The sequence below is a fragment of the Nerophis ophidion genome, linkage group LG04 (assembly GCF_033978795.1).
Source record: "Nerophis ophidion isolate RoL-2023_Sa linkage group LG04, RoL_Noph_v1.0, whole genome shotgun sequence".
Lineage (NCBI taxonomy): Eukaryota > Metazoa > Chordata > Actinopteri > Syngnathiformes > Syngnathidae > Nerophis > Nerophis ophidion.
Window position 1 is genome coordinate 36823628 of NC_084614.1, and position 13480 is coordinate 36837107.

A 13480-nucleotide genomic window follows, 5' to 3' on the forward strand; every position below is an offset into this window, starting at 1 on the left:
TTGGTATAGCAAATGTCAGTGATCTCCATTAGATCCAACCAAAACATCTTGTCTTACTCACTAGCATTAGGTTTTAGCTAGAGATGAACATCACTGTTTTTCCAGCCATGGGTAGGAAGAAAGTGAGTGTGAAGGATAGTGCCGAGAAGAAGTGGATGATATTAATTGAATTAAATAAAGACATCAAAAACATGATAGTGTTAAGCAGACTTGGCGAAGCGGTTTCTATTTTACATCGCACTAAAGCAGCATGAGTCGATAATATTTAAATGGTGTACATGTATCCATGAAAAAATAGAAAAGCTGCAAAAAGGAAACACCATAGAAATAGAAGTAAGAACTTTCTTAAAACTACTGCAGTTGCTTGTCGTACATTCAAAAATATTTCAAAAAATTGTTTTTTTAAAAGGCTTGTTAGATGTAAATAGTGCCTTTTTGGCAGGGGAAGTACAAACTAAATTGGGTTCAATTAATTTTAAAGGGGGATGTTGACTTGAGATACAAGTGTTTTCAGTTAAGAGCTCCGTCACACAACCAATTAAGCTAGTAAGTTTAGCTACGATTGTATTCACTTTTTAGGGCAATTGTCTTATCATTTTAATAGGCAAAATGCATTTTAAGTTAAAAAATTCAAGACTAGTAGCCTCATGTAATGGATGGTGTTGGACTTTGGGCTGAATATGGTAAGTAAAACCACCAAAAAGTCAGTGAGTAATCTGATAATTTTTTTCAACTAACCTTCACATTCGCAGCCTCCGCCCTTTGCACGATTGGCCACTGCAGCAGTGTAAGAGCGAGCGTCCAAAATGAGCAGCTTCTGTGGCACAGTGTTGTCGTCACAGCCCGAGTTTCCCGTCAATGAGGAATCTGGCAACACAGGAGGCAGGACAGAGACATGGCTTGCATTATTACAACTGGATTTCATTTTTTAGACGTGACCAATGGTCAGAATACCTAAGAAAACGCAGAAAAGATAAATTCTAGGAAGTCACAAGAATAGGGTCATATTAAAAAAAAGCAAAAAAACTTATTTCTCACACTGAACAGTACAAGTACGCTATAATAGGTCTACAGCCATGCACAACCTGCTTGTTGAGCTAATTGAAGCACCTTATGTTAGAATAGTGTAAGTTGTTGTGCATCTTCACATATTCTTGGAAATATTACAAAAATGAAAAAAAAAGAAAAGAGCGCCTCCTGGTACTTTTGATCCCTTGTAGCTAACCAACTTAACAGCAATAACGTGGACCTTATTTACTTGCTTTTAGCACAAAACAATGGACATAATTCATATTAGATCCAAGGTACTATAAAATGTTGTAAATCTGGAATCAAACATTAAATGAGAACATTTTAGAAATAGTCAGCATAAAAAAATCTGTAAGGACAGGATTACAACAATATCCTTCAAATAATGCAAAACAACCTCTTTGTAAACCCCAAATGCAAATAAAATAAAAATACTGTTCTACACAAAAATAGAAATGCCCCAACTTAAAAGGAAACTGCACTTTTTGGGGAATTTTGCCTATCGTTCACATCATTATGAAAGACCCGACGATGGATGTATTTTTTTTTTATGCATTCTAAATATTAAATAAACTTAAATAAAAGTCTGCTTACAGCTGAGTCAATGGGAGCTCCACTTTTCCTCCCACAAAATTTGATAAATAACCATTCACAAAGTGCCAGCAATACTCAATTTACATTTTGTGACTTTAATATTAACCAAGTATTAGTGATACAGTTATTACACGTAAGCGCTAACGCAGTCAAACGGTTTATAGCGGCAACATGATAAACGTGCCTATGTTTATATCATCGAGTGGTCTGTCGTTTCCTCGCTTCCCGGATCCCTGTAAGTTTATTGTAGATCCTAAATTAAGTTGATGGCTAAGAATATAGTCCGACAAGTTGGGACACTTAGACCACCATTTTGGACCTGCAACAGGTGAGAATGACACTAAAAGATCTTTTTTTTAATTTTTTTTATTTAGAATGCATTAAATAAAAAGTCTATCAGTCATGTCTTTCATAATGACTGTGAACAAAAAGGTATTTTATTTTATCCTCTTTTTTAAAACTGCTATTACCCTTTAAGAAGCTTTTGAGATAACAGCTGTCTCTAGGTTAATTGTTATGCTTTAGGTTTCCAGCTAAATTAGTGTTACAAGATACCTGCCAATAGTTGGCATAGCAAACATGCAAAAATGGATAAATGTATAGTGTACAGTCAGGGTCTCAGCAAGTCAAATTAAAGACTTTTTAAGACTTAGGTCAATAATGAATATAATTTAAGACCATTTCTAATCCATACGGACAAAAAAGTACAAAGACAAAGGAAAATCAGAGGGCCAGGATGAATTGCAAGTATATGAATTAATACACTTTCACATGAAAATAAATTGTTTAACTCGCTGAATTAGAGATGTCCGATATTATCGGACTGCCGATATCGGCCGATAAATGCTTTAAAATGTGATATCGGAAATTATCGGTATCGGTTTCAAAAAGGAAAATGTATGACTTTAAAACGCAGCTGTAAGGAGTGGTACACAGATGTAGGGAGAAGTATAGAGCGCCAATAAACCGTAAATAAACTGCCCTTTGAGTGCCGGCCCAATCACATAATATCTCCGGCTTTTCTCGCACACAAGTGAATGCAATTCATACTTGGTCAACAGCCATACAGGTTACACTGAGGGTGGCCGTATAAACAACTTTCATTGTTAAAAATATGTGCCACACTGAACCTACACACACCAAAGAAGAATGACAAACACATTCGGGGAGAACATCCGCACCGTAACACAACATAAAACACAAGCTGCTGTTTTGAGGCATGTTAAAAAAATTATGCACTTTGTCACTTCAATAATAAATATGACAGTGCCATGTTGGCATTGTTTTCCATAACTTGAGTTTATTTTGGAAAACCTTGTTACATTGTTTAATGCATCCAACGAGGCCTCACAACAAAATTAGGCATAATGTGTTAATTCCACGATATCGGTTGATATAAGGAATTTGTAATTAATAGATGGACAATATCGGAATATTGGATATCAGCAAAAAAACAGACATCACTAAACTGAATACTACAGAAGCCTCTCTATTGTAAACTAAAACATTTTTTTGCAAACTTCATAACAGCCATTTTTCAGATTTGCCATAGAAGTGTTTTCTTGCAAAAGGTGCAGTGTGCTTCATACCAAGTGTTTACATGTAACAACCAAAACATCAGCGTTGGTATAGACAGCACAACTATATATTGCCTTTGAAAGACACTAACATCTCTGCTAAAGTTAAATGGTTAACTTTTGCTGCTGTCAGAATTGAGCAAACAGATAAAAACGTCTACAGTACTACTACTGTATCTGCACAAAGTTGTGAAAAACAAGAGTGCAGACAGAGCGATTGTCTAAAAAGAAAGAAGGCAGTTATGGCTTGCAAGCCCAGAACAGAATTTGGATGTGAATAATGTGCTCAGCTCATCTGGTATGCGTGAATACATTTGTACCTGTTTGTAACTTTTTTGAAAATATATTGCTAATAAACAAGTCGTTTTTCATTAAGCATGACATTCCCAAATCTTCCTTGCTTCGCTCACCCTTAGTCTGTACACTCATTAACTGAGTGTAAAGACTAAACACAAACTGTATAGCTTTTAATGTCAGCTGCTGCAATGCTTGGAGAAAAAATTAGGGATGAAAAGGTGATGTGAAATTATTTCAATAACTAATAGAAATATAAGAAAAGTTTTACTGGTGTGAGTACATCATTATCCATGCGTTTGTTACGTCTTGTCTTGATTACTGTGACGTATTATTTTCGGGTCTCCCCATGTATAGCATTAAAAGATTACAGTTGGTACAAAATGCGGCTGCTATACTTTTGACAAGAACAAGAAAGTTTGATCATATTACACCTATACTGGCTCACCTGCACTGGCTTCCTGCGGACTTAAGAAATGACTAAGGTTTTACTACTTACGTATAAAATACTACACGGTCTAGCTCCAGCCTATCTTGCCGATTGTACCAAATGTCCCGGCAAAAAATATGCGTTTAAAGGACTCCTGCTTATCAGTGATTCCCAGAGCCCAAAAAAAGTCTGCGGGCTATACAGTGTTTTCCATTCGGGCTCCAGTACTCTGGAATGCCCTCTCGGTAACAGTTTCAGATGCTACCTCAGTAGAAGCATTTAAGTCTCATCTTAAAACTCATTTGTATACTCTAGCCTTTAAATACACCCCCTTTTTAGACCAGTTGTTCTGCAGTTTCTTTTCTTTTCTCCTCTGCACCCCTCTCCCTTGTGGATGGGTTGGGCGGGAGGGAGACAGGTCCAGGGGACCATGGATGAAATACTGGCTGTCCAGAGTCGGGACCCAGGATGGACCGCTCGCCTGTGTATCGGTTGGGGACATCTCGGCACTGCTGATCCGCCTCCGCTTGGGATGGTTTCCTGCTGGCTCCACTATGGACGGAACTCTCAATACTATATTAGGTCCACTTTGAACTGGACTCTCACTGTTAGATCCACTATGGATTGGACTTCCACAATATCATGTTAGACCCGCTGGACATCCATTGTTTTCGGTCCCCTGGAGGGGGGGACAGACGTCCCATTGGGTGTGAGTTTTTCCCTGTCCTTATGTTGGCTCTACTGAAGATGTTGTGGTTTGTGCAGCCCTTTTCAGACACCTGTGATTTGGGGCTATATAAATAAACATTGATTGACTTTTCCCAGATTTTGGACTTTTACATTATCATTTAATTCACTTACAAACGGTTCCCTCCTTGATGACACCACATTAAAACACTTTACATGTTTCCATCCAGAGCTTCAACCCTGTTGAACCCAAATGATTGTTCTGGAGCCACAAATAGTTTGTAATGTAAGTGATTTGGCTTTCTGTGGGCTTTTGTTAAGTTTTCTCCGTTGCTATGCTAAGCACACCACAGCTCTTTGCGCGCACAGAAAACTGTAGCTGTTAGTATGCGGTAAATTTTCAATGGGAAGCACTGATACCCTCTTTTGAGTTTCATTTGTAGTTACGTTATAGTGTCCTCAAAAATTTAAATATTTGAGGACTGAAGCAGATAGCAAGACTGAAGTTTATGCATGTTTTAAATAAGAGTAATGTTAGTATATTTTATATCCTTTCAAAATCATAATTAAGGCCTTTTTTTAGATTTTAGGAGAACTTTAGATATTTTAAGGCCTTAAACTGAAATAGTTGGACTTACTTTTTACAGGGTCTCTGCATGTTTCAAAATGTCAAATTTAAGACCATCTTTAAAATAATTAAAAAATTATTTCACATCAATACAGACAAAAAAAATACAACGTAAAATCAGAGGTCCAGAATGAATTTTAAGTACATGAATTTGTTCACTGCTCTTTCACATTGGAACACACAATGGTTAAACTGTATACACCACGAGCTTCTGTAGTTTAAACTAAATGAAAAAAATATTAGCAAACATCGCAACAGCCAATGTCAGTTGCAGTATAAACTTGAGGAAAATACTAGGCATGAGAAGCTGAACTGAGATCATTAGAACAAATAAGAGAATTAGTTATTTTTGTATAGTTTTACTGAAGAGTACACTACTACCGCAGAGAAATTAGCATATGCTTATTGTATGTAATCAATCAATCAATCAATGTTTACTTATATAGCCCTAAATCACTAGTGTCTCAAAGGGCTGCGTGCCACTTAACCGAAAAAACACTCCATTGGGGGGGAAGAGGGGTTGTTACGTTAATCTTTGTAAAGTTGTGCAAGTGTTGGTAGCGTTTCAGCATCTTTTGACATGTCCTTATCCCGGATTTTGAATTTTACATTATCATTCCATTCACTTTCACCGCCATGTTTACAAAAGCTTCCCTCCTTGATGGCTGCACATCTGGCTACTAAACACTTCACACAATTTTTTTTTTCTCCCATTATTATTTTTAATAGTTGTTCTTTTCTAATCCATTTTCTACCACCTGTTATTCTTGGTGTCTCCTAGCCGCTCAGGCAAATCATATTGTCTAAAAATGTTCCCATCTATAACGTGACAACGCGCTCGCGCCGCAGCAAGTACACGCTCTTTGAATCAATTATTGCGCCACACACTTTTTTAACCCAATGCGGCCTCCGATTCAATAGGATCTCTGCTTTATACGTTTCCATCCACCAGCTTCAACCATGCTATTATTTTATCGTTCAGGAGACACAAATTGTTGAACTTTTATTTACCTAACTCCATCCATCCATCTTCAACCGCTTATGCGGAATCGGGTCGCGGGGACAACAGCTCCAGTAGAGACCCCCAGACTTCCCTCTCCAGAGCAACATTAGCAACTTCCTTCTTGGGGACCCCGAAGCGTTCCCAGGCCAGAGAGGAGATGTAATCCCCCCCCCCATCTGAACCGGGGCCTTCCGCGGTTTACGATCTTATGCAAGTCATTTGGTTTTGTTTGGGCTTTCGTTAGGTTTTCTCCGCTGCTATGTTAACTAATTTGTCAACACAGCTGCGTGCACAGCAAAAGCTGGTGGTGTTCGATAAATTCTGACCGGGCAGCACAGTTAGTTCCGCTGTGTAATTACGTTATCGAGTCCTGAAAAATCTAAACATTTCAAAGCGAGACTCAAGTTTATGCATATTTTAAATAAAAGTAACATCAATAGATTAAGACCTTTTATGAGATTTTAGGAGAATTTTACACATTTTAAGACCTTAAATTCAAATTGGCTTTAAGAATTTTTTTTTTTTTTTTAGACTTTAAGACCTTGCGGATACCCTGTACAGTAAATATTAAAATACTTTACCAAAATCACTGTCTGATGAGTCAGGAGCTTCCTCGCGTTGTTGGCAGGTTAGTGCTTCACAGGAACCCTTGCTTCCGGTGTCCATTTGACAAGCTTTAGCAATAGATGTCACCAAGTACTCATCATCTGTGTTCCTCCAGCCCCACCAGCTGATCTCAGGCTGGCTGCAGCGAGCAATCACAGCACCATTCTTCTGGTGCCTAGAAATAAAAAGCAGGGTGAGATAAAAAACCTACATTTGATTTTACAGTTGCACAAAATGCACAGACCTATAGACCACAACAGGAATCCTCTTCCAAGATCGAAAGGAGGCCACACTGTCCAGCTCTTTGTCAGTTATCCATATTGGAACAAGAAGCTTCTGGGGGTAACTGGAGCACAGCCTAACAATACAAAATTCAGTTATTAATGTGACATCATACAAACAGAGCTTTTCAGTGTCACTAATGATTTAAAAAAAGTGTGCTAAAAATGTAAAAATAAGCAAATATTGGTTATAAATGTGGTGCTTGCCTATATAAGTCTGACATATTTAATTTTACTTACAAAGTTTAAGGAGAGAAGAGCATGTGTCTGTGTGAGGAAATAAAAGACTGTGCTAATGAGTCCTTTGGATCAGCAGGCTGCATTTTGGTTAATTAGCAATTTGTCTGTGCTTCTACCTCACAGGCTGTGATCTTGTGAGCATGAATGCAAGTAAACACGGCTATTTTATGTACTGATTTTCACACACATACACATCGTTAAACAATGAAAACACCGTGAATTTGGACATACACAGTGACTGCAGGCCAAAGTTTTTTTGAATCAAATTTTTTTCCAGTTGACTGTTTACTCTGCAAGTAAAATGTGCTTTTTATAGGACTTCAGTGTAAACATGCATGTAGCCCCAATGTGGCCTCAACGTCACTTGCATGTACATTGAAATGAAGTGAAAACAAAAAGTTGACCAGAGAGGAAGTCAATACTACTAAAAAATAAAATAAGTCGCCGCACCATAAAAGGTTGTTTTTTTTACATGAAAATAAATTTATGTAAAATAATGTATGAGTGAATGTATATATTTAGGAGGGTTCTAATCTTTCAAGGACTTTTTAAACTCACATGTAAGCAAATGTTAGCGTCAATTCCAGTCCAACAATCGCTATTTCTTCAGAGTCAAAATATATATTCATATATTACAAATAGCCTATAATTTGCGCACTATTGACTAGCGATGCAACGAAAACTCGGTCATCTTAAATAGACTTTGCTCAGCAAAACCCGATGATATATCCACTTCTGCTGGCGACTGCATCTTTCCCGGTGCACACGAGTGATAAAGCCCCCCAAAGATGACGTAAAAGTTGCATTCAGGTCTCATTACGTTGAGACTGAAGTCACACTGGAAAAGATCATATTCCAATCAAATTGGGACTACCTTCTGATGCGGCCTGAATCTGATGCGAAAAGATTAGATTTGAGAGCGTTTAGACTATCAAAAATAATCCGATCTGTGTCACTAGAGAGCAAAAAAAGGAATCTGATTTTGTGTACAGTGTAAAGAGGGCCACTGAATACAGATACTGAAAACAAACCACTCAGTGTCATCTTAATGCTGTACAAAACATGTCATGCTATTTAACGATACAATATCTGTGACATACTTATAGTTGCTATTTATGTCTGACACTCTCCAGATGTTCTGCGTGTCAAATCCCATCCTTTTGACCTCCACCTCCATTCTCTGCCGCACGTGATCACCTGCAGACAAATTGGATGAGGGAACACGTTAACACGTTGAAGAACATAATTCCCAAATTAGACTTGTTTTTATAGACCTGGACGACAAAGATGAACATGCTGGTCTTCGTCATCAGCACTGCCTCCCAGACACCACGCGTGATAGGCCAGGGCGAAGAGGTCCTCAAGGCGGGATGGATGAGCCAAGGCCCTCGTGAGACGTTTCATCCACTCCTGACACAGCTTGAAGGTTGTAAAGTGGCATCTATGGGGAGGAAATACGTACATGTCGCCCTCACTACTCATTTCCAGTGTAATTTAAAAGCATTAGGAAAGAAGTTCTCAAAGTTTTGTTGGGGATTGATGTTTCTTCTTCTGAATTAATTTCCTTCCTTAGTTTTATTTCCTCTACACTTCGTCCTTCATTTAAGTTTGTAAGAATAAAATCTAAACATAAAATAAACATTACAAAAGTCAATTGTGTATTTTACATGAAGTCCATTGTGTATTTTGTACAAAAACAATTGAAAGTTTTGTGTTAATACATGCACACAAACTACAGATGTTTATCCAAAGAAATTAATCATCCATATTAAACATTATGACTACACATCCATACATTTTCTACCTTGTCCCTTACAACTAAACCTAAATTGTAACGTGTTTGCACTCTATTGGTCAAATTTAGTGCTACATGTATTAAACGAGCCAGGGTTACCTTCAGACAAAAAAACCCAACCCCAAATACAAAATGCATCACAAAGTCAACAATTTCAATACAAATTAAATATCTTCATGCACAATATCTACTTACAAAAGGTTTGACCAAGTTTTGTGATAAAGCTTACACCTGTGGATTTCTACCATTGTTGCGGCTTGTGTTCGTTGCTGGAAAGGTCCGACAGGAAACAATAACTCAAGCACTTGCAAGAGTGCCCTTGCAACGACTGTTGTCCAGTCGTTTGGGCAATTTATTTTGAATTTTTTCATGGGTTTTTATATTGTGACACATATGCATCGCTGTTCCCCTTTGTGGTGTGGCGAGAGTATTGCATACATGAGCAACCTTAGTTTTAATGGTTTCATAAAGCCTATTTGGATGATGTTCGGTGGGCCAAATGGCAGATTTAGGAGAGCCAGATGTGGCCCGCGGGCCACCAGTTGAATTAGTCTGGGCTGTTAGGCTATAGCTGCTGTGCTAACATTGTTATGGAGGGCTGCTGTTGGCATGTTAAGGTCAGCAAAAAAGTTAAAAAGAGGCTCAGACTCTCTGCTTCTGTCAGGGTCCTACGTTAATAACCAGAGTAAGTAAGAGCCAGAATAAGGCACCGATAGCTTTTTCTTTTTTTGGTGTGGGTACTAGGTGGCGGCTTGTGAGTTTGCGGTGTCAAAGCAAGGTGTTGCTTTTTTCTTTTACCACAATGTTTGCAAGGTAATTGGTTTGTTTAGAATGTGAAAAGTAGCCATGTTTGTTTATGATTGAGGGGTCCGGTGATCTTAGGTGAGGTTTGGAGCATGGTATGAGGTAGAATTGCTTGATTTGTTAACCCTAACCCACCTCCAGCCCAGTATGGGTATCTCGCCTCATGAGAGGGTTTTTAAAAACATTTTATAGGTTATTAAGGGTTATTTTTAATGTTATTGGATTACTGGTGTAACATCATAATGCATGATATCGACCCGATAATCATCATGCACCTAATTTATCATTGATAATTAAAGCATTAAAAAAAATCAATACCATTCTATATTCTCTAATCACAATTATCTTCATTACCTGACAATTTTGGAGTCTTTGCAGATGATATACAGCTGAAACATATCCCTGCTCTCCACGCTCTCTATCAGCCTAAGAGGAACCTGTAGGGGGGGACAAGAACATGTGTGATGAGACTGGTGGCTTGCTGAAAGAGAAGATAGCACATGTGCTAGTGTTACCACTCACTGGTCTAGAATAGACTGACCAAGTTAGGCTGCTCAATCCTTCTTTCAAGATTTATGTCATACAACCATAGCTGACTGTCTTTTGAATGTGTGTTCTTTTAATTGAAAATTGTTATTTATGTCTCAAAAATGTTACTGAATTCAACACAATTACAGAACCGGTTCCATTAAACTACGTCATATTCCAGTGTTATTTTTTAAATACATAATACATGGAATAAGCAGTAATCTTTCCCTGAAGTTCAACTGTGCAGATGAGAACACTTTCTCTTCTGCAAAAAGGGGTGTTTTTAACAAGGTACTCACAGATATTTCATTGTCCACATCTGGGTGGGTCTAAAACACAGTGACAACATGGAGCACACACAGAGGGAGGACACAAGACAGGAGGAAATGGAAAAACAATTAAATCCCCAAAAATCAGGTGGTAAAAAAAACAGACTGACAAGTTATAAGAAGGAAAGAAAACTTGAAAGTGGACAAAGTGGCCTATGCAGTGCACTGAGCGTGACCACATGACATTGCCAAATTGAAATCATGGAGGGAAAGACAAACAGAAAGGAGCAAAGGGCGAGAAAACAGCTTGGAAGTATGAAGATAACCTAAAAGGGAGTGTGGGGTAGAGGTTGTGGCTTGCTGGCATTGAAGGGATCATCTTTGCTGCAGGGGTCATGGTAGAAAGGCAGTATGATAGACACCAATTACTTTAGTCCTCGCATCTTTTTCTAGAATGCAATTTCTCATGAAGATGTCAGGGGATTTGAGATCCACTCCTAGTGACTACAGCCAATTGGTATCTACAGTATGTATTGTTTGTAAATTAAGATGTGGCATAAGAGGGGGGTGTTGCCCCTGTCTAAACTGGTGCACTCTAAGCAGCATTTTATTCTGAAACCCTTCAATCTCATGACAACCTTTTTGAATGAATTAACTATATTCATGTGAAATTATTTGTATAGTTTTTTTAATCAACTTTTATTTAATTTGATTTGTATTAGATAATTAATGGTAAATAAATTCAATGATTTATTTAGTGCAAAATCCAAATTTACCATACTGCAAATTACAGGCTATATGCCGCTACTTTTTTCTTATGCTTTGGACCCAATGGTTTATAAAACGGTGCAGCAAAAGATTGACTGGATTTATTCAATGTTTTTTCTTTGCTTACAGCAGGGGTCGGCAACCCGCTGCCCCGGAGCCGCATGCGGCTCTTTGATCACTCTGGTGTGGCTCAGCTGTAAACTTGCCGACCTTCCCGAATCTACCGGGAGATTTCTGAACTCAGTGCCTTTCCCTAAAATTGTCTGAGGTTTGCATACTGCGATTTTCACTCGGACAACGACATTGGGGGCGGGCCGTGATGGCATTACCCATAACATCTAATACATGTGGTTGTGCCCGCTGTTACACTACACTATGTGCGTGCCGGCCGGTCACGTATTGTGTGAAACCTCAATTACAATCCTCAAGCAATCGATTGCAAAGCATTTTTTGTTCAACAGCTATACAGGTCACACGGAGGGTGCCAGTTTCAACAACTTTAACACGGTTACAAATATGCGCCACACTGTGAACCCACACCAAACAAGAATGACACATACATTTCGGGAAAACATCCGCACTGTAACATAAACACAACATAACAAATACCCATAATCCCATGCAACCCTGTCTCTCCCAGGCTACATTATATACCCCGCTAGCACCAAACCCCAACCACCCCGCCCACCTCAACCGACATAGGAGGGGGAGAGGGGGATGGAGATTTGGTGCTAGCAGGGTGTATAATGTAGCCTGGAAGAGTCAGGGTTGCATGGGATTCTGGGTATTTGTTATGTTGTGTTACAGTGCGGATGTTTTCCCGAAATGTATTTGTCATTCTTTATTGGTGTGGGTTCACAGTGTGGCGCATATTTGTAACAGTGTTAAAGCTGTTTAAACTGGCACCCTCAGTGTGACCTGTATGGCTGTTGAACAAGAATGCCTTGCAGTCGCATGTGTGCGTCTGCTGAAGCCACATACAACACGTGACCTGACTGGTAAGCTGTTTGTGCAAGTTGTGGAGGCCTCTAAAGACAGTGCAATCATAGCACACCCTTTTTTTTGTTGTTTGGGTTTTACTCAGCAGACGTCCGAGGGAATAGTCACTCTGTAACCCGCGAGTCTCCCGGTCAAAATAGGGAGGAATTGTATGCGTGATGCTAATAAGGGGCATTCATATAAAACTCACTGGCTGCACTAACATCAAATATTCATATTTAATTGCGGCCCGCGTGTCTAAGACCCTTGGTTTATACATAGCACAAAGCAAAAAAAAAAAAATAACCTCTGTATATAGTTTTATTTCATTATAAATTTCAAGAGTCTTGTGGCTCCCATTATTTTGTGAAACGGGTCAAAATGGCCCTTTGAGTGGTAAAGGTTGCAGACCCCTGGCTTATAGTCATAATGCAAATAATTTCCATGAAACATTGAAAAACATGCAAAAACATTAAAATGGTGTGTTACTGTTTGTGCTACGGCGCAATCTTTTTGGGGAATGTCTTCAGCGTTTTCTGCTGTTAAAAGCTTTGAACTGGATGTACAAGTGCCGTTTTGCTTCTAATTGTCCATAGCTTTTCTACTCGTGTGGATTCTTCATTCTTCAATCCAAAGTAACGTTTTACAATATAACAAACAATCCCTACTTACTGAACCATCCCACGTGTGATGTCTGTCGGAGTGGTTTCATGCATATTTGTACGTGCTATAATGTATTGAAGCCAACGTCGTTAGCAATAGCTAATACGCAAACATGTTTACAGGTGTCTGAGTTAGTATTAACTTACAATGTCATTCTTTTTTTATTGTTTGTTTCACAAATTCCTCAGTAAATTCAGCAAAACGTCACCTAGGAGTTAAGGTTTTTAGCTAAATGGAGAGCTAGCGTCCGCAGCTAGTGCACCCATGGCAATGACTTCGGTTTTGTTTGATCAGCCGTTTTCCTGC

General features: G+C 38.7%; 1 protein-coding gene across 2 annotated transcripts in view; it reads right to left on the reverse strand.

Annotated features, from left to right (window-relative positions):
- mtmr4 (myotubularin related protein 4) overlaps positions 1-13480 on the reverse strand; it is a 66630-nt gene that overhangs the window by 22045 nt on the left and 31105 nt on the right. Inside the window, exons 4-10 of one of the 2 annotated variants that reach the window (XM_061898008.1) lie at positions 10796-10825; positions 10323-10405; positions 8644-8810; positions 8470-8566; positions 7093-7206; positions 6824-7023; positions 739-867 (exon numbers count right to left, since the gene is read on the reverse strand). In XM_061898008.1, the coding sequence (XP_061753992.1) occupies positions 739-867; positions 6824-7023; positions 7093-7206; positions 8470-8566; positions 8644-8810; positions 10323-10405; positions 10796-10825 (820 nt within the window). The remainder of the gene's footprint in view (positions 1-738; positions 868-6823; positions 7024-7092; positions 7207-8469; positions 8567-8643; positions 8811-10322; positions 10406-10795; positions 10826-13480) is intronic. The other variant, XM_061898009.1, reaches the window with a different exon arrangement.